Source organism: Rhinoraja longicauda, chromosome 3 (genome assembly GCF_053455715.1).
Source record: "Rhinoraja longicauda isolate Sanriku21f chromosome 3, sRhiLon1.1, whole genome shotgun sequence".
Taxonomy (NCBI): Eukaryota; Metazoa; Chordata; class Chondrichthyes; order Rajiformes; family Arhynchobatidae; genus Rhinoraja; species Rhinoraja longicauda.
The window spans coordinates 54,496,641-54,524,446 of NC_135955.1; the positions used below are offsets into that span (position 1 = coordinate 54,496,641).

The following is a 27,806-nucleotide window of genomic DNA, read 5'->3' on the forward strand; positions in this document are numbered from 1 at the left end:
TATCTACAAAAGCTTTTGCAGTCAGTTTTTATGTTCCCTGCCAGTTTTCTTTCATAATCTATTTTCCCTTTCCTAATTAAGCCCTTTGTCCTCCTCTGCTGGACTCTGAATTTCTCCCAGTCCTCTGGTAGGCTGCTTTTTCTTGCTAATTTGGATGCTTCATCTTTTGTTTTGATACTATCCCTAATTTCCCTTGTTAGCCACGGATGCACCATCTTCCCTGATTTATTCTTTTGCCAAACTGGGATGAACAATTGTTGTAGTTCATCCATACGGTCTTTAAATGCCTTCCATTGCATATCCACCGTCAACCCTTTAAGAATCAATTGCCAGTCTATCTTGGCCAATTCACGTCTCATACCCTCAAAGTTACCTTTAAGTTCAGAACCGTTGTTTCTAAATATACTATGTCACTCTCCATCCTAATGAAGAATGGTTCCTCTACATGTTGGTTTAGAAAACAATCCTGCATACATTCCAATAAATCCTCTTCCTCAGCACCTCTGCCAATTTGATTCACCCAATCTATATGTAGATTGAAGTCACCTATTATAACTGTTTTACCTTTGTTGCACGCATTTCCAATTTCCTGTTTGATGCCATCCCCAACTCTACTACTACTACTGTTAGGTGGCCTGTACACAACTCCCACTAGCGTTTTCTGTCCCTTAGTGTTTCGCAGCTCTACCCATATCGATTCCACATCCTCCAAGCTAATGTCCTTCCTTTCTATTGCGTTAATCTCCTCTCTAACCAGCAACGCTACCCCACCTCCTTTTCCTTTCTGTCTATCCCTCCTGAATATTGAATATCCCTGGATGTTCAGTTCCCAGCCTTGGTCACCCTGGAGCCATGTCTCCGTAATCCCAACTATATCATATTCATTAATAACTATCTGCACATTCAACTCGTCCACCTTATTAGGAATGCTCCTTGCATTGAGACACAAAGCTTTCAGGCTTGTTTTTACAACTTATACAATTATGTTGAAAAGTGGCCCTTTTTGATTTTTGCCCTGGATTTGTCTGCCTGCCGCTTTTACATTTCACCTTGCTACCTATTGCTTCTACCCTCATTTTACACCCCTCTGTCTCTCTGCTCATGCTCCCATCCCCCTGCCACATTAGTTTAAATCCTCCCTGACAGCACTAGCAAACACTCCCCCAAGGACATTGGTTCCATTCCAGCTCAGGTGCAGATAGTTATTAGTGCAGATAGTGTTTGTACTGGTCCCACCTCCCCCAGAACTGGTTCCAATGTCATAGAAATTTGAATCCCTCCCCCTTGCACCATTTTTCAAGCCACGTATTCATCTGAAATATCCTCCTATTTCTACTCTGACTAGCACGTGGCACTGGTAGTAATCCAGAGATTATTACCTTTGAGGTCCTACTTTTAAGTTTATCTCCTAGCTCCCTAAATTCACCTTGTAGGACCTCATCCCGTTTTTTACCTATATCATTGGTGCCAATGTGCACCACGACAACTGACTGTTCTCCCTCCCCCTCCAGAATGTTCTGCAGCCGCTCAGAGACATCCCTGACCCTTGCACCAGGGAGGCAACATACCATCCTGGAGTCTCGTTTGCGGCCGCAGAATCGCCTATCTATTCCCCTTACAATTGAATCCCCTGTCACTATAGCCCTTCCACTCTTTTTCCTCCCCTCCTGTGCTGCGGAGCCACCCACGGTGCCATGAACTTGGCTGCTGCTGCCTTCCTGCACTACCTGCCTACTGCTACGCTGGCTAGTGGCCACCCGTTCCCTTTCTGTCCGCTTAACGTTTACCTGCGGTGTGGTCAACTCACTGTACGTGCTATTCACGACCTTCTCAGCATCGTGGATGCTCCAGTATGAATCCAACCGCAGCTCCAACCGTTCAATGCGGTCTGCCAGGAGCTGCAGCAGGACACACTTCCTGCACACGTAGTCATCAGGGACACCGACAATATCCCTGATCTTCCACATGTTGCAGGATGAGCACTCCACGGGGCCGATCTCAACTGACATGTCTTACCCCCAAATTAAATCAACTCACTCCCACTTTAAAAATCTTAATCCTTAATCTTAAGGATCTTAAATTTTAATCCTCTTAATGACTGAGATGCTCCTGTAACTACATAGAAACTTTTGCTTGGGATAGGGGTTCCATACTAATGGTTAGTTCTATCTTCTATTGGATGGGTTCTTTATCTTGAAAGAATAAACTGATTGCGGAAGTTATAAAAGGGTTGTAATTGTTATGTAAATAGTCTCCTTCTGGAAGATGAGCCAATCAACAGCTGAGAAGGCTGCAGTCAAAATAAGAAAAATCTCTTTCACAATTCCCATTATAGTCACTACTATAATGTGGGAGGTAGAGCAGTCCATTTGATTGGAACCAATTATTTATTTAATGTAAACACTGCAAATTATGGAAAAACTCAGCAGGTCAAGCAGCATCAAAGGACAAAGAACCAGTTAATGTTTCAGGTCCTGGACTCTTCATCAGAAATGTGAAAGACAATAGACAATAGACAATAGGTGCAGGAGTAGGCCATTCAGCCCTTCGAGCCAGCACCGCCATTCAATGCGATCATAGCTGATCACTCTCAATCAGTACCCCGTTCCTGCCTTCTCCCCATACCCCCTCACTCCGCTATCCTTAAGAGCTCTATCCAGCTCTCTCTTGAAAGCATCCAACGAACTGGCCTCCACTGCCTTCTGAGGCAGAGAATTCCACACTTTCACCACTCTTACTGAAAAAGTTCTTCCTCATCTCCGTTCTAAATGGCCTACCCCTTATTCTTAAACTGTGGCCCCTTGTTCTGGACTCCCCCAACATTGGGAACATGTTTCCTGCCTCTAATGTGTCCAATCCCCTAATTATCTTATATGTTTCAATAAGATCCCCCCTCATCCTTCTAAATTCCAGTGTATACAAGCCTAATTGCTCCAGCCTTTCAACATACGACAGTCCTGCCATTCAGGGAATTAACCTAGTGAACCTACGCTGCACGCCCTCAATAGCAAGAATATCCTTCCTCAAATTTGGAGACCAAAACTGCACACAGTACTCCAGGTGCGGTCTCACCAGGGCCCGGTACAACTGTAGAAGGACCTCTTTGCTCCTATACTCAACTCCTCTTGTTACGAAGGCCAACATTCCATTGGCTTTCTTCACTGCCTGCTGTACCTGCATGCTTCCTTTCAGTGAGAAATAATATAATAATAATAATAATAATATATTCCTTTATTTGTCCCACACCGGGGAAATTTGCAGTGTTACAGCAGCAAAGTGGATAGCAAGAGACATTCATTATAAATAAAAATAAAGATAAGGATAATTGTCATCATTTACTGTGTTTTTTTAAATTGTTACTGTTAATTGGTCTGTTGACTGGTCTACTGGGAGCAGCGCTGGTTGTGCAATCTCACGGCAGCGGGAAGGAAGGACCTCCGATATCTCTCCTTCACACACTTGGGGTGAAGGAGTCTGTCACTGAAGGAGCTACTCAGTGCAGTGACAGTGTCCTGCATGGAGTGGGAGTCGTTGTCCAGCAGCGATGTTATCTTTGCCAGCATCCTCCTCTCTCCCACTCCAAATGAGTGTAGGTAGCAGAGAAGCATAATTTTCTTAGTTTGTTTTGATCATATTGCCTGAGTACTGGGCCAGGGAATGCCACGTTATCGTGTACCACCTGACCACTTCCTGGAAGTGAAATGCCTTTTTTGTAGCTACGGTTTAAACCAGAATCTGCATTTCCTTCCGACACATTTCCAACAGTAAATCATTTTACTACTGGTATAGGAAGGAACCAGATGCTGGTTTAAACTGAAGATAGACACAAAATGCTGGAATAACTCAGAGGGTACTGCTGGGTTTGAGTGTCAATCTAAATGGAACGATTATCAACTCTAAATCTTCTTTAACTGAGTCTTATCGTTTTAAAGTTGTCTTTGAAACTCTAGAATGTCTGCTTTCAATGAACATAGATAGCCACGTGATTGCGTTATAAAGGCTGAGTCATTCCCAAATTATCACAATGTGTTCATTATCAAATATAAGTGGAATTTGCAACATCTCATGAGACTCAAGGCACCCAATTCAAAGAATGCTTTTCAGCCACAGTTCAAATTACTTTATATTCCCATTAATCTGATATACTCTTGGTAAAATTCCAGATTTTATGAATCTCAGCAGTTAACTTTGTCTCAAATTGCAATTAATCACCTGCACCCATTTTTTGATATGTTGAAGAACTTGTTTGTACTGTAACACCACTTCCCTTGCCTCTGGAGCAGTGCCCAATATGATGACAAGGCTTTGTGTAGGAAGGAACTGCTGATGCTAGTTTAAATTGAAGATAGACACAAAATGCTGGATTAACTCAGTGGGACAGGCAGCATTTCTGGAGAGAACAAACGGGTGACATTTTGAATAGAGACCCTTCTTCAGACTGATTTGAAGAAGGGTCTCTACCCGAAACATCACCCATTCCTGCTCTCTATGATGATGATAAAGTTTACAGATATATCCTATTTCTGTATTGTTTGGCCAATGATGCTAGATTAGTTTTTTTAATGTTAAAATGTATTCCCCGGCAGCAACAGTCACTATGTCTCATAGGAATAGATAATTGCAATAAGCTTTTTCTCATTTAAGCACGATATTAAAATAGGTTGTGTTGGAATTCTTTAATATGTTTTGATGTAAGCAAAAAAAATGTTTTGAAGCAAATAATATTGTCAGCAAGTGAATTATATTGTCCAATCATTTCACTTCTTCAGTGAAGGATTAGACCTGCTGGATTCCTAATACAGTAAATCTCTGATAATCTGGAATTCTTGGGACTTTGGTTTTGCTAGGTTTGCAGATTTTTCATACTATTGGAAGTTACTCCTATTAATACCAACATATTTCTAATTCCCTTTTTTATCATGATACGCAATGTATAATAAACTCTCAGATGAACCTAGTGCATTTAAAGGGAATGTGAAATGCACAAGAACTCCAGACCCTGAATTCAGTTACCCATGTTCCTAACCTCTGATGGTCCAGACTCCAACCCTGCATCTGCCTCCACATCCAACTTGTACCCTGGACCTCGCAGCTCATGTTCTGGTCTAGGAATGAACCAGATGCCAGACCATCCAGAAAACTGAACAAATGGACACCTGATTCTCAGAGTTTTACTTAAAATGCAGTCCTGAAGGAGTGTTGCAGCCAGAAGTGGAATCTTTTGGTTGAAGAATTAACAAGAGGCCTCATCCTCACTCTCAGAATATAAAAGATTCCTGAGCATTATTTTTGCAATGTTTGTCCTAATGGTTCACTGGAACTTTATTCTTACATGTACCTAGATACAGTGAAATTCCATTTTTGTATAGTACAGTAAAAAAATCTTACTACACATAGGCACAATCATACTTACATACAAGAATGTAATAATATGAACTATTATAACTAGAAGTCAAAAGAAACTTGACCGATTAGAAAGAAATAAAGAGAATTCCGGGTTGGACATGAAATGAACAGGAAAATGGCGGACGGTGCGGATCATGGATTTGCAGCTCCTGGTTTTAACCACCGGCCTCGAGAAAAACCTACAATCTACAAAACTGTTGACGACCAAGTTATTGTAGAGGATGAGTTCCTTAATTTCCTTGCGGTTAAAATTAGGACAATGATCCAGGACGAACTAGTCCTTGTATCCTCGAACACATTTGGCTCTGAGTGGATTGAGTCTTCTAAAAAGGTGTTGTTTGATCTTTGTCCTGATACTAAACAACGGTACGTGGTCTCCAAAGGCAACCATAAGGACGCGAACAATGTTAAAAGCTGCTTAAAACTGCTGAATGAGTGTGGAGAAAATATCCCCCGTTTTGTTTCCCATTACTTGGACGAGCTGCCACCTGTGAAGTTTAACAACCTGGATGTCTCAAACCTGCTCAGCAAGATGGAGCGGCTGTACAGTGAGGTTTGCGTGCTAAGGCATGCCGTTAAACTACAGGCGGCTGTCGGCGAGGACCTGCGTTCTGCGGCTGTGACCATGGGCTGCAGAGTTGCTGCTGTTGAGAGCCGGCTGGAACCGAGTAGTGGTGGAGGGCTGGTTGTCTCAACTGATGCTGGAATGACCTTCGGGAGCGCACTGCGCGATCCCCCGGCTGGGGGGAATGGCGTGGTGCTGGCTAATATGAGTGCCCCTGGCTCTTCTGATGGTGGTGATTCCAACTGTGGGTCCCTGGCTCCTGCATCATCTCGCACGGAGTTGATCCTGGGTGTTTCTGTCGGGGCAGGTGCGGCGAGTGGGGCTGGGCATGTTGGTCTGACTCCTGGAGGAACTGTGGAAAACTCCACGAAATGGAGCCATGTGGTGAAACATGGCCAAGTTCGAAAGAATCATGCCGAGGGCCAGCCTGCCTTGTCCAAACAGCGTGCTGGAAAACCTGTACGGAGGGTGTCCAAGCCTATTGTTTGTACTCGTGCGCAAGGGAATATAAGAGTGGTTCAAACAAAGTTGGTGAGTGTTTTTGCTACCAGATTCTCACCAGACCTTGATGCAGAGCCGTTGTCTATCTACTTGGCTGCTCAACTTGGCCGTGTCGTTAGATGAGAACGTATTGTCACTGCGAGCACCAGATATAGCTCGTTTAAAGTGTGTGCTGAGTGCAATGAAGTTGCGGACATGTATAACCCATAACTCTGGCCTGAAGGCTCTGTTGTGAGGCGATATTATGAACCACGTAAAGCGGGAGAGACGGGAGCAAGAGTGCTGAATGGGGCTGCCACCCTGCCCAGTTAAACTTTATGCGGGTTGGATCATACAACTGCCGCGGGCTATGCCTGGGTAACAACGCAGGAGACAGAGCCCGACGTATAGTAGTTGACAACCTGCTGAAAAGCTGTGACATTTTATGTTTACAAGAAACGTTTTTATCGAAACAGGACTTGGGGAAATTGAACTCTTTTAATGACGATTTCCACGGGGCTGGTGATTCCACTACTGACCTATCTATGGGAATAGTGAGAGGAAGGATAGCAGGGGGAGTGGCCATCCTTTGGCAGAAAAGGATGGACTCTGCTATTAATGTCATTAGGCTAGAAGTTGAATGGTGTATTGCTATACAGATAAAAATGAATAACAAAGAGGTTACTATCCTCAATGTATACACACCGTATGAGTCACAACAAAATGAAGACGAATACCTGATTAGATTAGCTTTTATAAATTCTTTTATTTCTGATAATCATTCCACAAGTATCTATGTAATGGGTGACATGAATGCTGACCTATCAGACAAAAGTTCCTTGTTTGCAAAGCATATGCTGCAGTTTTGTGTCAATAACACTCTTATATTATCCAGCCAAAAGCTCCTACCTGCAGATAGTTATTCTTACATAAATGAGGCCTGGCACTCTACATCATGGCTTGACCACTGCATTAGCACTGCTGATGCTCATGATATTCTAAGATCTATGGAGATTGTGTATGAGGCATCTATGTCTGATCATGTTCCTTTTGTTATGGCACTCGATTGGGGCAGTCTCCCGGAGATGTCTCAGGAGGTTAATAGTGCCTGTAAGGCTAAACTGGATTGGTCTAAGCTCTCAGATGAGGATGTGATGTTATACTATGGGAGAACTGATGTCCTTCTAAGTAATGTATATCTACCCAGAGATGCGATTATGTGTACTGATGTGAATTGTAATAACAGCGCTCACTGTAAGGACCTCTGTGCTATGTATAATTGTATTGTGGGTGCTGTGTATGAAGCTAGTAGGCCATGCTTTACTCACTCTGATAAAAGACACAGCATTAAGCCAGGGTGGAATAAACATGTGGCTGCTCATCATGCTGAAGCTAAGGATGCCTTTAAGGCTTGGGTCCTGGCAGGTAGGCCCAGAGAGGGGCCTGTCCTGGATCACAAAAAGCTTAGTAATGCTCAGTATAAATATGCAGTTCGTTATATCAGCAAACACGAACAATTAATGAGAGCAGACTCTATGGCTGATAAGCTCCTTGGTAACGATGTTACTGGCTTCTGGAAGGAGGTGAGAGCTCTGAACAGAGGCAGTACATCGTTACCATGTACCATAGAAGGAGTCTCAGGAGCCGACAACATAGCTGATTTGTGGAGGCAACATTACTCTGAGCTATTCAATTGTATTAAAAGTGATCCCTACAAAGTGGGCAACATTGCCAACAGTGACAAAGTGGGAATCACAGCCAATAAGGTCTATCAAGCAATCACACAGCTAGCTGATAACAAAGCTAGCGGCTTAGATCAGATCACTGCAGAGCACCTCAAACTTGCAAGCCCGAGGGTTGCTGCCCTTCTTGCAATCTGTTTTACTGGCCTTATGAATCATGGTCTGTTACCGGACTCCATGTTGTCCGTTACTCTGGTGCCTGTCATCAAGGACAAAGCGGGCAAGGTGGGGAGCTTGGATAATTACAGACCGATTGCTCTAGCCAGTGTGTTATTCAAAGTCCTGGAAATAATTTTATTAGATAGATTATGTTTTTATTTGGGTACTACAGACAACCAGTTTGGCTTCAAGGCTAAGCATGGTACTGATTTATGTATCTATGCCCTGAAGGAAATGGTTGAAATGTATAGAAGGCAGAATTCCTCTGTGTTAATTGGTTTTATTGATGCCTCTAAAGCTTTTGATCGAGTCAACCATCATAAGCTGTTCCAAAAACTGAGTCAAAGAGGAGTGCCTAACAGTATAATTAGGGTCCTGGCATATTGGTACGCCAACCAGAGCATGCAGGTCAAATGGGGTAATGCAGTCTCTGTACCATTTGGTGTTGGTAATGGGGTTCGCCAGGGGGGGCTACTTTCACCAGCCCTCTTTAATGTGTACATGAATGATTTATCTGACCAGCTTGGAGGCTGTAAAACAGGATGTATGATTGGTAACACCCTGGTAAACCATCTTATGTATGCCGATGATCTGGCGGTTTTTTCTCCTAGCAGTGCTGGGTTTCAGCAGATGTTGAATATATGCTCTGAGTATGGTGTCCAATTTGACGTGAAATACAATGCTAAAAACAGCGTTGTCATGATTTGTAAAGTAAAAGGGGACAAAGATCTAGTCTTCCCATCATTTTACCTGTCAGGGCAGGTTCTATCTGTCTGCTGTAAAGCTAAGTATCTGGGACATGTCATCACAGATCAAATGTCTGATGATGAGGACATGTATAGACAGCGCCGCATGTTGTATGCACAAGCTAACTTGTTGGTTAGGAAATTCCACTGGTGCTCAGGAAATGTCAAGATAAACCTGTTTAGAGCGTACTGTACTCCTCTTTACACTGCTCCTTTGTGGATAAAGTTTAATAAGTCAAGCATCCATAAACTTAAGGTTGTCTATAATGACTGCATGCGCATATTGCTTAGAAAGCCAAGGTGGTGCAGTGCAAGTGAACTGTTTTGTAGTGCAGGAGTCAATACGTTTCATGCCCTGTTGAGGAATCTCATGTTTAAATTTATATGCCGATTGAATGGTTCTCAGAATTCCATCATTGTGCTGCTGGTAAATCCTGGTTTCAGTGCTGTGAGATACCTGTCACCTATGTGGAAACATTGGTATTGTTGCCTTTTCTAATTTAATTTAATTTTATATGTATATACTGTGTACTGTATGTGTATTCTAATGGACCATGAGTCTGCTTAATAAAAATTTATTATTATAATCATAATAGATTGCATTGAGGCAGCACACTAGAGCTGCCATGTTTCCAGTGTCATTTAGTGTGATTCAAGTCCAAAATTGATAAAAATGTAATCTTAACTTTGCCATAAAGGCCTGTTCTGGCTGTGGCATTGGGTCGGAATTGCAAATTGGTCTTGCATTTGTATGGGCAGATGGCGTTGCTTAAATGGAGAATCTTGGTAGGCATTGACAAGTTGAGCTGAAGGTCCTCTTTCTGTGTTTATGTTGACCAAATAGGACTATATGGGCATTATTACAGTGCTTTTCTGAAATCTGTTATCTGGATGTCCAGATCCAAAATTACAGTTCATGACAATTCTTCAGAGAGCACTTCATTGGTGCTGAGGGATGTCCCAAGAGTGAAAGTCACTTTATAAATGACAATAATTGTAAAGTTACAAACTGGAAATTGTGGAATGTTGGAGGTACACATTAGATCAGGCAGCATCAGTGAAAAGAGAGATAGAGTTATCCTTTCAGATCAATGGCCCATCCCTGTACTCCATTCTGAAGAAGGGCCATTGACTTGAAACTTTACCTCTGTTTCTTTCTCCACAGAACTGCCTGATGTGCTGGCAGATCACACATTTCAGGTCACTCCATATTTTCTTCAGTTTTTATTCGATGCAAATGCCAGATTTTATTTTCTTCTTTTTTCTGTTTGGCCATGATTTTTCGTCCTCCGAATTTGACAAATCAGTCCAACCACAAAGTTCAATGGACCACATCCTATGGACAGGAAAACACTTTAATTCACTTTGGAAACCCTGTGTTACAGTTGAACGAGTGTGGTCGTTGGAAAAGCAAGATGCCATCATCACCTTAGGAGATTACCTCTCGGTCGGGGTTGGGCACGTGTCAGACTGAGGTTTAAAGTAAACTGTCGGCAGTTCCAGGTTCCAGCTCGATTAGAAAATCATACTTCGCAGTCTAAATGTAATTGCCAGAGTGCAGTTATCCCCATTTCCAAAATGATAGCAGATACTAACGACCTGTATTTAATTGCATCAACTCATCGCAGAAATATGGTTAGACGTGTTTTAAAGTCATAAGAGATCCTTTCAGCAAGGATATTTTCCAGGGTGGGAGGATTAGCTGCAGCCTCACTGATTTGTTGCCATTTCTGCAGGCATTTCACCCAAATGTTTTCCAGCGAGTCTGCCTTGAGTACTCAGTGAAGGGAGCTCCTCCTCTTTCCTGGGCTGGCTTTACAGGCGATTGGCTGGCTGCGAATCTTTGAGCCTTCCCTCCTGAAGTTTGTGGTGTGTGAGAGTCAGCTTGGTGTGTATATCTGCCTCTCCTCCTTTTACCGTGCACCTTTCTCGTTGCAGGACTGAACCAAGCAGCATGGCAGACCGGGCTCCCTTTGACACCAACTTGATCACTGTGACCCGCTTCGTGCTGGAGGAGGGCAGAAAGGCGAAAGGCACCGGGGAATTGAACCAGCTTCTCAGCGCTCTCTGCACTGCTGTCAAGGCGATCTCGTCGGCAGTCAGGAAAGCGGGCATCGCCAACCTGTAGGTATTCGCCGTCCAGCAGTTCTTCCACTAAACAGTCAGGGCGTTTGGAGTCACGTTATTGTTTCATTGCCTAATGCACCCACTTTGTTTCTTTGGAGCAGTTTTAGTAAACTTTACAGCATGTTTTCAGTTTGCTTTTGGACGTCCTCCACAGTTTGAACGATTCCCATCCTTACTGCAGAGTTACTTTATCGTAAAGGATGAGCAAACTTTTGCTTAAAGCTGTTAAATAGAGTGATGCAGTGTGGAAACGGGCCCTTCGGCCCAACTCGCCCACACCGGCTAACAATGTCCCAGCTACACTAGTCCCACTTGCCCGGAGTGGAAAAGTGTAAAAGCGATACATAGTATCAATAGTTGCATATTTTAAAACAGAGTTAAACAGACATATCTGAAATTTCAAACTTTTAATGATTTTAGAAGAAGGGCGAGTAGTTATAGATTGGAGATGGATACTCAGAAAATCAGGAAGTTTTCTGTCTAATAATAGCGCGATGTAAGCATGAGATGGCACTTCCTGATGCATCAGTGCGTCCACCGATTGGAAGGTCTGCATAACACACCTCCAATAGTTAAAACTACTGGAAAGGGACAAATTCTTAACTTTAAAAAAATTATGTTCTTTTTAACCCGCACTTACATTGAAACAATTATTTTAAAAATGTCTCTAAGTATTTCCTCGTACAACAAAACTGTAAAATACATAGAAACGTAGAAACAAAGTCATAAATATATAACACTGAAATATATAGCATTGAAGTACAAGCAGCCTTGGGTCCACATCTAACGTGGAGGGTTTCAATATGCTGGTCAATCCCTGCAATTTCCTCGCAGCACCGACCTGACATTGATCATTGTTAATTCTTTCACCCATTCACATATAAGGTGTGGTATGGTAAGATAATGTCCACTGAAACCCTGTTGAATTTTTTTTTAGAAAATAAGTTGTTTATCAGATAATCTTATCTCTCAATGGTGAAATATCCTATTCGTCATTTTCAATGTGATTCTTTCAATACAATACAATACAATATCCTTTATTGTCATTGTACAAGTACAACGAGATTTTGATTGTCGCTTCCATATCGATGCTATCAAATCAAATATTTAAATAAATCACGGCGAACATGTAAACAACAAGAAGGGGGGGAAGGAAAAAGAAAAAGGGGGAACGAGGTAAAGTGCAAAAACGGTTGATGCAGGGGTCAGTTGTGCCAGATGACCCTGGGGGCAGAGACAGATCATGGCGGGCTTCAAATGTTGAAGTGTGTTATAACTGCACCAAGAAATGATTAGCTGGTGTCTTCACCAGGCTGCTAAAATATATCAAGATCCAGTAATTCCATTGGGAATTGTGCAACTTAGTTCAAGAGAATCATTCCTGCCTTGTTCCCACTGCACTTTTCTGCTCTGTGTTTTACTCATATTTTCCTGGCCTATTTACCTCCCAACGGAAACACACTCTATCTGCAAGATATACACTTTTAAGTTCTGGTCTAGTACAATTGTGCATTAATAGGTGAGCTATTCCTAAATGGTTGCACTGCATATGCAGCATACCAGCATCATTGCAACCAGAAGTTTGAAGCTTCGTCTGATGTAGACTCTCAATAAACAATCCCCTTGAAATGGGGCTGTTCATTTCTTTATTTCATAAAAATGAACAAAAGCAGGAAAGAACGCAGGAATATTGGATGAGACTAGAGGCAGACTGGGTTCATCTGCCATTGTGCCATTAAATGTATCCACAAACCAAGATGAGGCAAGGAAGCACAATGATTGCCATCTTCCACTGGAAAATCTAAAGCCAAACCAATTATGGTAAAAATGGCCAGAAACGCAGCCTTTACGTTTTTAATTCTTTCAAGCTACCTTTGGAAACGTCTGCAGCATCTGCTTTTGGATGTATTCAAATGTTACTAATAGCGATATGAACACGTTCATCACTTTTCCCCCCCATAGAACATTGATAGGTGACGTTATTGGATTTCTCAAATTATAGAGGACCTTCAGTACCTATCTATACATTAATAATGAACAGAAGATATTTCCACCCCTATGTGTCCAGTGCCTTGTTATAAAATAAAGTGCAGATTGTTGCTATCTACCAAACATTTGTTCTTGTTATTTCATACGAAGGGCTAGTAAATTTATCATCAATGCCCTAAGTACATATTTCTCAAATACAGCTGCCAGGGTCAATAAAGAGCTTACTGTTGACTTGCTGGAGCAAAGATTCGGATTTTTCATATGTCGGGATCCTATAGAACTCCTCTTCCAATGATTCCAAATTCTTGAGAGCTAAAATGCTGCAGTTTAACAACTAAGAATTGCTTAATTAAGGACATGAAGGAGGTCATTGTTCGTCAAAACTGACCAGAGATGCTAACAATAGCGACTTTGGAATGGGAGCCCTAGTGTAGAATGAAGTCTGGTGTGCAATATGCTTCAGATAGTTTGGCTGTGTCCCTTTAAAGCAATCTGGTTTGGTATGATATCGAAAAAGTCTCTCCAAATACTTTAGGTACTACTGTCCCAGCACATCCTTAAAAAAGATGACAACATCTGTACTGCTTCATTTCCCCTCTGAAGTTCTGTGAGCAAAATTCAGTTTATTACTCTGCTTTATGTATTTTGAAATTGGTATCCTTTTCCACAGTGCTTCCCCTTAAGTCGGTAGATTGCATGTGACTTGCAGTTACTAACTTGAGATTTCTAAATAAGGTGAGGCTACTGAGTTTCATTCAACAACATATACTGGGCTGTCACATTTTCCTATTTTGGAGAATCCCATTCAAGATTTCATATCTTAAACGTGCAAAGTACTTTTTAATAAGGTTGCAAAATCTAGACCACTAAAATACTTTGCAGACAAACTTGGTCGGTGTGAATTAGATCAATAGATCATTCACTAAATGAGTCTGACTTCATTCAACTTTAAACAAAACCCTACCTTCCCTTAAAAGGTTTACTGGGAGGCTTTTTTCTGCAAGTTCGTCTGAAGGGGCATTGAAACTGAGCTTGATTTGGCCATTTATTTTCTTTTGTTTATGGAATTCAAAATACAGTGTTCAAGTATGGTTGGGGATGGGGGTGAGGGTAAAGGACACGCATTCCCCTGCTTGCGGTCTTGCTGGAAACACCATTGAGTATGTTATTGTGTCTTGGATAACTAATGATTTCTGGTCTGTGGTATCCTGAAGTATATAAATAATGTGACAAACCCTTAATTCCTTGCAGAGCTACAGCATGTAGCTCTATGTTCTTGATTGCACTTTTTTTTTGCTGACTATACTCTGGAGTACACAGAACTCTTATCACCTAAACTTGTAATATGTTGCAACAACGATAGAAAATATTTGCTATGCAATTAATTATTAGCTAATTTCAAAATCTCAGCAGTAAACATCTGAAACTATAGTATTCTAACTACTTTAACAAAATGTTTTTGGCCAAAGAATTTCACAAGTAAAATAATGCTAGCATGAGTTTAATTTAACACGTCTCATAAAATTCTTTGAATATGTAACAGAAATTAGCAAGTTAAATCGAGTAAATCTGGATTGTTGAAAGAGTTTTCAATGCGGTCCCTTTAATCGATTAATTAATAAAGTAAGAAATGTTGACTCAGAGGACAGAGCTCTTCGGCAAGTGGAGCAATCCATGCCCACACCCAGTAAGACCCAGACAACAGGCAAGGACAAATGAATGGCAAGTTACATTTGTACAACCAAGAGAGATTCTTACTACTTATCTTTCATGTTCATTTGTGTTATCATTGCTGCATCCTCTGCCACGAACTTCAAAGGGGTTATTGGTGACCAGAAATGCCATTGCAGCAGCCACCCAAATACTGTGTCTCTAAGAACAGACCAGAGGCTGGGCATCCGTTGGTGACACACTCAAGCCTTCCCACCATCTACAATGGCACAAAATCAGAGCTGTGATGAAATACTTGCCGCTTAGCTGGATGAGTACAGCTCCAACAATATTTTGGAAGCTTGATAACATCCAGAACAAAACAGGCTGCTTAATTTTCATCCTATACACAGGCCTAAATAGTCATTTACCCACAAAAGTGTTCAAAGGCTGCAGGGTGTACCATCTACGAAATACACCACAATTGTTCATCTAGGCTACCCCAACATTACCTCACAAACCTCAGAGCTCTACCACCCTGAGTGACCAGGGCTTCAGGTGTACAGGGACACCAGTATCTGCATGTTCCCCTCCAGGTCACACACAATCCTGACTTGGAAATGAATCGCAGTTTCTTCATCATCGCTGGGTCTAAATCCTTGGAGTACCTTCACCGAAGGCCTGTAATGGTTCGGGAAGATGGCTCTTGTCAAGGGCAATAATACTGGCCTTGTCAGCGATGCCTAGATCCTAAAAATAAATAATGAAGAGAATGTTAAAAATATGGAACTTGATAGGACATGGCTGGTTGAGGTGACTACAGATGCTGTTAAATGGAAACTAAATAAACAAGGGAGAAGGAAATAGAGGGTGGTGTTCTTAGGGATAGAAGAATGGGGAAAGGCTGAAGAGAAGCAATAAATGCCAGCATGGAATGGTTAAACTGTATGAATGATTTCTGTGCCAACTAATTTATGCAAGAAGGTGTTTTGATTTTATAAGCATACAATTAGTTAGGGAGGTCAGGACCAGGATCCGCAGTAAACTCATGTTTTGAACAGTTGGTGACGGTTTCCACCATTTATCAATAACTCGCTCAAAGAGAAACAATGGCCATATTGTTTAGGGAGTGAGGGGGTATGGGGAGAAGGCAGGAACGGGGTACTGATTGAGAGTGATCAGCCATGATCGCATTGAATGGCGGTGCTGGCTCGAAGGGCTGAATGGCCTACTCCTGCACCTATTGTCTATTGTTACTTACATTCACTTGCATTTTTCCAAATTAATTTGTGAAAGTTAATATGGATTCCGTTTTCACGATTTCTCTTTGGATAAAAAATTTCTTTAGCAATTCTAAGTATATTCTACACCATTTTTGATAACTTATCTTGATTTTATTTGTTCATCTACTGATTGGTAAATCGTTGATCCTCAAGGCAATAACACAATTAAAATTTCATTCTAACAGATGACGGAGGTGATAAACAAGAATCCCAGGAAAGAAAGTGTCATAGTCTTGTTTGAAATCAGACACTTATTGTGACGTATCTCATTGTTATTGCATTTTACCTTTATCGGTATAATAGACAATAGGTGCAGGAGATGGCCATTCGGCCCTTCGAGCCAGCACCACCATTCAATGTGATCATGGCTGATCATTCACAATCAGTACCCCGTTCCTGCCTTCTCCCCATACCCCCTGACTCCGCTATCTTTAAGAGCTCTATCTAGCTCTCTCCTAAAAGCGTCACAGAGAATTGGCCTCCACGGGTTTCTGAGGCAGAGAATTCCACAGATTTACAACTCTGAGTGAAAAAGTTTTTCCTCATCTCCGTTCTAAATGGCCTACCCCTTATTCTTAAACTGTGACCCCTGGTTCTGGACTCCCAACATTGGGAACATGTTTGATGCCTCTAACTTGTCCACTCCCTTAATAATCATATGTTACTTTGGGGAAAGATGACTGTAGTGAAATTTATGATAATTTCCTGAGCGTGATGGAAAACAAAACTAACCAGAATGTCAAGTCAGAGCTATTAAATCAAAAGAGCTTAATCTTTGCTGCCATGCAGGATTATCTTCTAAATTGCCAAATGTGCCAGAGGGGATAGACAAATCTGATGCTGTTGGACTCACAAAGTCAGAAAATGTAAAACATTTCTGTCAACTTTTAATGATTATGAAATGATCTACATACCTCTTTATAGCCCTGCTCACCTCTGATATCTGTTTATCGTTTACACAGTTCTGAGTTTTACACAGTTTTTATAGATTTGCTCGGTTTAAAAGTCTGTTTTCAGTTATTTCGTTTTGCTGACAATTATTCTTTAGAATTCAAACTTCAGTACAAGGAACACATGGGTTATTTTTGTTCTGGGCTTGCAGCAGTGCAAGCTGTATAGAATATTGTTGTTGACTTCCAAGGCCCATTATCTGAAAAGGAAGCAGAAAATTGCAAAAGCTGGTATAAGATATGCACCAAACCTAGCAAATAACATCTGCAGCAGTCTCAAAGATATCTTTAGTTGGTTAAATGTAATTTTTAAATCCCATTCAGTCAGCTTGTTATAATGAGGCAAGTGAGACAATGTCGATGGCCTAACATACACTTGCGATTTTCTCTTCAGAGGAATATTACTGCTTACCCTCGTGTTCTGTTCTTACCTGCCCGAACATCCCCCATTATCAGCCCAATGAAAGGTTTCTGCCCAGCTAGCTGCAATACCTTGAAATATAAACAATTATACTGAGTTAGGACAGGAGCCTTAAAGTAATCCAACAGATAGGAGTATTTTGTGTGACAATTTTCTACAGAGAGGAAAAAAATCAATTTATCACCACCTGCTTTGTGCATAACATTAACTTTCAACCTTCAAATTGTCATATTTCATGTGCTTTGGAAATTGAGTGGAATTTTGTTTGTCTAGATGAATTGTTTGGCAATCCAGATCATGACCTGAGGAAAACATCTTTAACTGTGCAAATTAGGATCCCAGGTTGGTCGTAGGACCCAAAATGTAAAGTGACGGTGCAGCCTGTATTTACCATCAACTGCTGAGACCAGTGCAGCACAACTAACAGGACTGCTGGAAGCAATGCAAAAGAAATATATATATATTTTTTAAATTACTGTTGAGCCCAAAATGAAACTCTGGAGACAGGAATCAGTCACTCAGCACCTTGAGCCTGCCCCACTAATAAAATCACAGGCAATCAAAGTGCCTCAAGCACTTTGCCAGTTGACTCCCTAGTTCCTCTGATTTTTTTAATGTCCGAAATTGTCAAATTCAGCCTTGAATGTGCTCCATGACCGAACATCTCCCATTCCGTAAGCAGGAGAATTCCAAAGAATCACAACCCTCTGTGTTTTGCAATCTCAATTCCAAGTAACTGTCCCGTTTCACTGAGATTATGTTCCCCAGGTCAGCATGCGGAAACAACATAAGATCAAGAAATTCCAGCAAGGCAGGGTACCACCACTGGACTCCACAAAAGCCCTCAGCTTACAATGGGTTAATGCAAGTCCAAGTGGTGCAAGTGGATGCAAATTGAAGCTTCTCTCTGGGATAGCATATGACACTATATGACACAATATGAAAACCTATGAATTAGATTAACATCAATTTTCTCTATGCACAACAAATATTTCAATTTATCCAAGGAAAAGTATGTATACTGGCATTAATACCCAACTAATTTTCCAGATATGGACTTTCCGGAAGCAAAGTTAATGTAACAGGAGATGAGGTGAAGAAGCTCGATATACTTTCTAACGACATGGTAATAAACATGTTGAAGTCCTCCTTCAGTACATGCGTCCTTGTATCTGAAGAAGAAAAAAATGCCATCATTGTGGATCCAGACAGACGGGTCAGTTTAAAGGAATTCCTTTTACTTTGTAAAACTGAAGAAATGGCAATCATATTTGGATAAAGCCTACTGTACAAATTTATCATTTTAAATTGTCTTTTAATACAGCATGCATTTAAAATAATTTGCTGTTTGAACCATCTAATTGTAAATAATTTGCTGCTTTTGTGTGGTTTTGCAACATGTTCATTGTGCTGTCCAGTAGCACGTTATTGTCAGCTGGTGTTAAAAAAATTATTTGTTTCAGATGAATAAAGTGTTTAATACAATCTATCACATACCTCTTTTAAATCTGGATGCTAATGCAGTAATGCCCTGTGTAAATTACTGGTGTTTTTAGGCTAGGGCATTTAGCCTCATGAATGGTGTGTGGGAAATTGCACCAGTTGGGAATTATATTATTTTCTTCTCTGTTGTCTTTGCTCATCTCAGTCATGGTGCCTGTTGATCCTATTGCAACGAGGTTAGGCATGTGGAAAGTCAGTGATAGCTCAAGGGGTGTGCGTCATTCTTTTGAATGTGGAAGTTGCTGGCAAGACCAGCATTTCTTGCTCACCCCAATTTGCTCTTGAGAAGGTGTTGGAGGAACTCTCCAGGGCATAATGTGGCATAACGTCAAAACCATAGCATAATTTAAATAATATTTTTTTTGCTATGCGAAGAAATTTGGGAGGGAATGACATTGGAGCATTAACAAATATATTCTTACTTTACAGGGAAAGTACATTGTCTGCTTTGATCCACTAGATGGCTCTTCCAATATTGACTGTCTTGGTTCCATTGGAACAATTTTTGCTATTTATAGAAAGGTATGTTTTTTATAACCATAACTTGAATTCTTTCGTATTGTCTTTTCAATAAAAAGTCATATGTGAGCAAAATTAGTTTTTTAAAAATTAATATATTCACTTCAGCAGTGTCAGATGTGATTGCCACTAGGCCATTCCAGACATATTACTGACTTGAGATACAAGGAACTGCATATTCTGGTTTACAAATAACACACAAAGTGCTGGAATAACTGCCGGCAGATCTGGAGAACATGGATAGGTGATATTTCAAACTGGGACCCTCCTTCAGATTGGTCATAGTGGGAAAGCAGGGAGAAAGCTGGAAGAGAGGCGGAGCAGGACAAAGCCTGGTGAGCCTGGTTTTAAAGAGATGCTGCCTGACCTGCTGAGTTACTCCAGGGCTTTGTGTCTTTTTTTTATTGTTGACTGGGATATATCTTATGGTTTATGGAGATATGGTTTATGCATTAGGTTGGCATGGTATTGGGGCGGAAGTTATTTAAGGGTGGTCAATCTACAATGATGCCAATCCCGGAAAACCATTTCATCAGCTGTGCAATAACAAATGTAAAAACTCACCAGGTCCATTTGCATTTTGGATACAAAGCAAAACTAGATTGATGTAAAAAATTCCACTTCCAAGCAGTTAATGGGAGCCTAGATAATTTTTACATCATGGCCTATTTGTTTAGATGGGTTTCTTGAGCAACAATGCTTCATATTGTGAGATTGTTAAAAAAAAAACTCAAATTCCCTGGATTTATTACATTATTAGCCAAGACACAGGGAGAGCCAAAAATAAAAATACTGAATTGCATATTGAAATACATGTAATTACAATTACACACGATACTTATATAACCATGTAAAATTGGAGCATTAAGTAAATTTATCAAAATGAGCCGATTAGAAAATAAATTTGACGTGGCATCTTCGAAAGTGTATGTTCTCTCAGTCCTCATTGTTTAAATCTGATTATGGCCAGTGGGTCCAATAAACAAGGCAAATGTTTGCCTCTGTTCAAACCATTGATTGTTTTAGGGTAGACATTCCAATTACCAATATCTAAATAGAGGGAAATATAGATGTACAGGTTTATAGGTTAATTGGCTTGGTAAAATTGTAAATTGTCCCTAGTGAGTTTAGGATAGTGTTATTGTGCAGGAATCACTGGTCATTGCGGACTCGTGGACCGAAGGGCCTGTTTCTGGGCTGTATCCCTAAACTAAGCTAAACTAAACTCTAACGCACTTTTATTAGAATGCATTGTGTACTTTCCCTTCATGGATGAAGCTGGTAAATTCTGTCCTTTTTGTATATTTAGACCACTGATTGCCAACCAAATGAGAAAGATGCTTTGCAGTCCGGTCGTAACATCGTGGCAGCGGGTTATGCATTGTATGGCAGTGCCACCATGCTGGTGTTTTCAGCCGGAAATGGGGTGAACTGCTTCATGCTGGATCCAGTAAGTACTTATAACCTGCCTTTTGTATTGAAAGCAACAATAGTAAAACAAACTATTCCATCAAATCTATTTGTGATTCATAAATCTATTAATTTAAATTGAGGTCACCCCTCTCCCCATACCATGTAATTATATTTGGATTCATTTTCCATCCATGGATAAGAACAATTCAATGGCAATCCACTAACTAGAATAAAATTAATTAGATACAGAAGAAGATAATTCAGCCCATTGGGTTTGTACTGGCTACTTGTAGTGCAATCCTGTCAATCCTATTCTTTGACTCATTTCTAGAAGTTCGGTTTGGTTTGGTTTATTATCATCACTTGCACCGAGATACAGTGAAAAGCATTTGTTTATGTGTTATTCAATCAAATCAGATAATACTATACAATCAAGCCCTACACAGGTAGAGAATGAAAATGTTCCAGAGTGCGGAATATAGTTGTTCAGCAGTGAGGTGTTACAGTTCCAGAGAAAAATTTAAATGTCCCAATTAGGAAGGTTGGAAAATTGGAACTGTAGCTTATGGAAGGAGTATTCATAAGTCTGATAACAGTGTGGAAGAAACTGTTCCTGAGTTTGGTGGTATGTGCTTTCAAGCTTTTGTATCTACTGTCTGATGGAAGTGGGGAAAAGAAGGAATGACCAAGGTGAAAAAAATCTTTGATTATGTTCGCCGCTTTCCCGAGGCAGCGGCAGTGTAGATGGAGTTAATGGTAACAAGTCTGGTCTGTGTGATGGACTGGGCCACAATCACAACTCCCTGCGGTTTCTTGCGGTCTTGGGCAGGGTAGTTCCCAAACCAAGCTGTGATGCAACCCAATGGTATGCTTTCTACGATGTATATGTCGAAATTGGTAAGAGTCATTGAGGAAGTAAAGGTGTTGGTGTGTTTTTATTGGCCGTGGCTTCAATGAAGTTGGTCCAGCATAGGTTGTTGATAATATTTACACCTAGGAGCTTGAAGCTCTCAATCATTTCCACTTTGGCAATATTGATGCTGATTGGGCGATGTATTCCACCAAGCTTCCTGAAGTCAGTAACTTGGTCCTTTGTCTTAGTGACACTGGGGGAGTAATTGTTGTCTTGACACCATGCTACTAAGATCTCGATCTTCTTCCTGCACTAAGTCTCTTCATTGTTCAAGATTCAAGATCTGGGCCACTAAATCTGCAAACTTGTAGATGGAGAGAGAGCAAAATTTGGCCACAGAGTTGTGAGTATTCAGGGAATATAGTAATATATAATACATCCTGAGCACCAATGTTGAGAATTATTGTGAAGGAGATATTATCGCCAAACATCACTGATTGTGGTCTATGGGCCAGAAAGTTGAAGATCCAGTGGCAGAGGGGGGTGCTGACCTCTAGGTCCAGAAGTTTGGAGATGAATTTAGATGGGATTATGGCACTGAAGGTGGAACTATCGTCAATAAATAGGAGTCTGACGTTGGTGTCCTTGTTATCTAGGTGGAGTGTAGGGCCAGGCATAGGGCATCTGTTGTGGACTTGCTGCAAAGGTAGGCAAACTGCAGTGGATCAAGGCCATCTAGGCTGGAGTTAAATGTGCACCATCAACAGTCTCCTGAAGTGCTCGCAGTCTCACAAATTAACTTCCCTTACAAATATCTTAATCAATCTTATTTCCTGAATTCCTCCAGGCATTGGGTTCCAGACTATAACCCCTTACAATGTAAAACAAAATTCCTCATTCAATTCTTTGCAAGGTTTTACTGAATGATTAATCAGTGCCAATAATTTTTTTCGGACTGTAATCCAGGCTATAGTTGTGATATTAATCTTTTCCATTTATGGGAAGATTTTAAATGGTCATCGATTGCAGACCTGCAATTAGCTAGCCGCCAGAAAATCCTTGGATCACTGTTAATTTTTGATGAAGTCAGCCATTTCTGTCTCCATGTGAATGATTACCTAGAGTAAATGAACGATTGGGCTAAAGTTCAGTTTGCTCCTCCAGGAGGACGTGTGAACTGAAGATGACACAAGTGCCACCTAAACCATTTTCTTACACGACAGCATATTTTTATTTGTCCCTTTATTGATGGGATGTAAGGAGTTTGTACTGTGCTGCACTGTAAGGAGTTTGTACGTTCTCCCCGTGACCTGCGTGGGTTTTCTCCGAGATCTTCGGTTTCCTCCCACACTCCAAAGACGTACAGGTATGTAGGTTAATTGGCTGGGTAAATGTAAAAATTGTCCCTAGTGGGTGTAGGATAGTGTTAATGTACGGGGATCACTGGGCGGCACGGACTTGGAGGGCCGAAAAGGCCTGTTTCCGGCTGTATATATATGATATGATATGATATGATATGTCTATTCTACCTTGAAAATTACAATTCTAATTCTTGCAACTAAAACTTTTATAGTCAGGCCAATCATCCATCATTGCTGCCTGTCCTAGCTACATATATGTTTAGGAATGCTGCCTGTTGGACTTTACTCATAGCATCTATAATACTAAAACTCTTGTTTGTTTGTTTGTTTGTTCCTAAACTACAGCCAAAACTGTACACGATAGCGCAACAATTTTACGGCCCACCTTACACTGTTGTCTCTTTGGTACTAATGGAGAAGTTTCATTGAAATCGGTGTTATATTTTTTGTTATTCACATTTTAAAGTTTAAATCTATCTCCGAGGGAGGGAGGGAAGGAGGGGGAGGGGGAGGGGGGAGGGGGGGCAGAGAGGGGAAGGGGGCAGGAGAGGGTGCTACACCAATGCAGGAGAGGTTTGGGCTCAACGGGTCCATTTGGTCTAGTATTGATTAAAATGCTTTATAATGGCTTTACTGAGTCTCCTGATGTCAGTCCATCCTTCTAACTATTGTAACTGACTTTAATACCCGTGAAACTAGGCTATTGGTGAATTCATTTTGGTCGACAAGAATGTGACCATGAAGAAGAAAGGGAAAATTTACAGCATTAACGAAGGCTACTCAAAGTACTTCGATCCTGCAGTTATAGAGTACATCAAGAAAAAGAAATTTCCACAGGTATGGCGAAGAACATTGCAGTTATTTACAAAGAGTGTTCAGTCTCTTTCATCTTGAAGCCACTATACCTATCTTTAACCCACAGGATGGTAGTGCTCCCTACAGTGCAAGATATATTGGCTCCATGGTAGCAGATGTTCATAGGACTCTGATGTATGGAGGAATCTTTTTGTACCCAGCCAATACAAAAAGTCCCAAAGGAAAGGTAAGACTGGAACCAAGCAAACTGTGGCTCTGCAAAGGTAACCTGAGCATGCTCAAAGTTCACTTGAAAATACTGTTTATATGACCTTCGACACAAGTCGGTTAGTGATCTGAATACTTAATGTGTTTCTTATAAAGCATGTCTTGTGAGCAACATTTTGCTACGTTTTTCTTTAATGAGTTCTTAACAGAAATATGCATTGTATGCACAGAATTTGAATAAAGATAGAGTTAGTACTGGATTTTAGGACAGACAAGTATGCTGTTCTATGTAATAAATAGGAGTGTAGGCCTATAGATCCCTGAGGTAGTAGGCCAGCTAAACACAATGATAAAGAAGGTAAGTAGTATATTGTCTGTATTGACTGCATGCATAAAATGCAAGAGCAGGGATGTCAAGCTCAAACTGTATAAAACATGAGGACACAACTAGAGTATTGCATTTGGGTATTTTTCATTAAATCCAATCTTAATCTCTATTTTCTGTCATCAACTGATTTAACATTGAAGTCACAGTTCCTACTGACAGTCCTGTCAACTTCAATGCTGTTTATTTCATGATTTTTCAGTTTTGTTCTGGAGATGCACTGTTATTTTCCCTGTCTTCATTGGTTCCGGATGTCCTGTAGAGGGCCCCATACCATCATTTCCACCTCCTACTAACGGCAATCTCCAGTGCAAAATCTCATGGAAAATTAAACAAGCAAGTACAACAAATATCAGAAAGAAATCCTATCGGGCCCACATTTTTCCCGCCCCACCGTTCCAAATCTAACTACCTAACCACAAGCCAACATGGCCCGACTCCACGTGTCGGATTGAGATTGAGTCTACTTTGAAAGAATTTGTAAGTCCTCAAACTTAGGTCAACAAATAATTGCACTTGTCTTCAATTGTTAGTGACAAAGGTTTAAAATTGGGCACATGAACATCGAGGGAGGGTTCCTGCAGGATTAAATGAATGAGTTGTGTGTTCATGGGCCAGGATTCTTGCCAACAGTCGTGCTGAATTTGATAGCAAAAAAATACAGATCTACTGGCTCGGGTCAAATTTATCCAGCTGTAATTTGTGACTTTACTTTGGAGTATCCTACCACTTACCACTTTGCACCCAAAGTAAATGAAGAAAATGAAAGAGATATAAAGGGGCAGAAGAGAACAAAAATGCATTGAGGCAGAAGCAGTAAAGCAGCACCACTGACATCCCAGCACTCCCAATGCAAACATAGTCCCCAACCTGAAATATATAATGCAACAGAAATGTAATTAAGTCTGCTTCCTTGATGCAGTAAGGTAGTCCATCCACCATCGTAAACCTGCATTCCCTCCATAATCAGCACTGCGGTTCCTGTACATACAATCTACAAAATGCACTGTGGTTACTCGGCCAGGCCACTCTGTCGGTATCTCCCAAGAGTGCATGTTTTTCCACCAAGTAAGACCAGGGGTTCAAGGATAGAGAATCACCAGCACCTACTTGTCCTTTCCATGTCACAGACCATCCTGACTTGGAAACGTATTGCCGTTCCTTCGTCATCACTGGGTCTAAATCCTGGATCTTACTTCCCAACAACTATGGAAGTACTTTCACCTAATGGACTGCAGCAGTTCAAGAAGTTACTCAATGCCTCCTTCTCAAGGATAATAAATGTTGACTTTGTCAGCAATAGTCAAATCCTGGATTTTATTATTTTTAAATCCAACACATTCCAATGTTAAGGAGAAAACAAAGTGCTGGAGGAGCTCAATGGGTCAGGCAGCATCTGTGGAGGAAAATGGACTAACAACATTTTGTGTCGAGAGACTTCTTCAGATGAATGGAGTAGTGGGGAGAAAGCTGGAAAATTAGAGGAGGATGGGGTAAAGCCCGGCAAATGATAGGTGGAAACAGATGAGGAAGGGTGAATGGCAGATGTGTGGAAAGGCTAGAAGTGAAATGGAGACAAAAGGGTGGCAGAAAAGGAAGGAAGAAGTTGAGTGAAATGTAAATCAGGAGGGAGAGATGGGAAAGGGGAAGGATAAGTGGGAATTGGGGACTCGGAGAAGGAAGGGGTAGGAGATGAATGGAAGGAAGAGGGAAAAGGAACGTTGGCAGGAGTGGTAGGAGAAAGATGTGTGCACCACAGGGCTGGGAGTGAAAAGGAGGGTCAGAGAGGGTCATATTGGAAAATTCCTTGTTCATACCACTAGGTTGTAGACTACCCAAGCAGAATATGATGTGTTGTTCTTCCAGTTTGCCTCACTCTAGCAATGCAGGTGGCCAAGCACAGAAAGATCAATATGGGAAAGGGAAGGGGAAATAAAAATGGTAAGCAACTGGGAGCCTGTCAGCCTGTCTTCAGTCAGAAGAAGAGTTCCAACCTGAAATGTCGTCTATCCATTTCTCCATAGATGCTTCTCCATAGAGACTCACTAAAATACTTCCAGCGCACGTGTTTTGTTTAAGATTTCAGCATCAGCAGTCCCTAGTTCCGTTTGGATATTACTCCACTCTACTGTAGTGAAGTTCTCTAACCAACATATCTCGTCTCCGCAATGTTAACTGGTCAAGCGACAGAGCCAAGATACTGAACTTATGAGGAGAAAAATCAGCCAGACAGACAGCTCAGTGACCAATGTTGGAAAAGTAGAAACGAGGAACTGCAGATGCTGGTTTACCAAGGAAAGACACAAAATGTTGCAGTAACTCAGCAGGTCAGGCAGCATCCCTGGAGGACATGGAGAGGTGATGTTTCAGATCAGGGTCCTTCAGATCAGATCATGAATAGGGCTATCCTAATACTTGGGTCTTGTTCCTGATGAGTGGGAGGAGAAATAATTTTTTTTTAAAGAAACGCTTTTGCTTCTTAAACTAATTCCTGAATGCTCTATTTTAGCTTCGACTTTTGTACGAGGGCAATCCCATGGCGTACATCATAGAGCAAGCAGGAGGTATGGCCACCACAGGTACGAAGAATGTGCTGGACATTGTACCTGAATCCATTCACCAGAGGGAACCAATTGTATTGGGATCCAGAGATGACGTTCAAGAGTACCTCGACCATGTAAAACAATTTTCTCAATGTGCCTAGAGGCATATAATAATGAATCGCAAACTATGAAGAAAAACCTGGACCAAAGATTGTTAATTTCTTCTGTGCAAAGTAACATTCCAACTTGATGATTCAAATCATATAATTAATAAAGTGATTCCAATCTGGTGCGTTATCAATCTGGTGCGTTTGGGTCAGCCTAGTTTCAGCCTGATTTATGTAACAAATGGTGCACAACATCTGTGCACCATATCAAAGGTATTTATTCACAAAATGCTGGAGTAACTCAGCAGGTCAGGCAGCATCTCAGGAGAGAAGGAATGGGTGACGTTTCGGGTCAAAACTCTTCTTCAGACTGATCACCTGTGCACCATAGATCAATGAAGGGTTAAAAATAAATTCCTAATCACTTACCTCTCCAGTCCACTTCTCTTTATTTCTTATTTCTGTAGTTTGAGTGAAAATATATATTTCCTTTTTTAATTGAGTGGAGAAAATTTCAGGATAACAGATAGTAATGCAGAATTTTAAGTTTACTGTTCAATATTCCAACACAGTAAGATGCA

At 41.0% G+C, this 27,806-nt stretch overlaps 1 protein-coding gene across 1 annotated transcript; it reads left to right on the top strand.

Moving 5' to 3' along the window:
• Positions 1-10,714: 10,714 nt before the first annotated feature.
• On the top strand, positions 10,715-27,653 carry LOC144592005 (fructose-1,6-bisphosphatase 1-like). Its single transcript, XM_078396158.1, has 8 exons — positions 10,715-10,733; positions 11,037-11,222; positions 18,569-18,734; positions 19,451-19,543; positions 20,850-20,990; positions 23,867-24,004; positions 24,090-24,209; positions 27,085-27,653. Exons 2-8 carry the CDS (start codon positions 11,053-11,055, stop codon positions 27,277-27,279), a joined length of 1,023 nt encoding a protein of 340 aa, XP_078252284.1. The 5' UTR covers positions 10,715-10,733; positions 11,037-11,052; the 3' UTR covers positions 27,280-27,653.
• Positions 27,654-27,806: the final 153 nt, after the last annotated feature.

Excerpts from the sequence above, each read along its gene's own strand:
- LOC144592005 (XM_078396158.1), top strand. The coding sequence starts at position 11,053 with ATGGCAGACCGGGCTCCCTTTGACACCAACTTGATCACTGTGACCCGC. Across the intron at positions 24,005-24,089 it reads AGAAAAAGAAATTTCCACAG|GATGGTAGTGCTCCCTACAG; the intron begins GTATGGCGAAGA and ends TTTAACCCACAG. Across the intron at positions 24,210-27,084 it reads CAAAAAGTCCCAAAGGAAAG|CTTCGACTTTTGTACGAGGG; the intron begins GTAAGACTGGAA and ends GCTCTATTTTAG.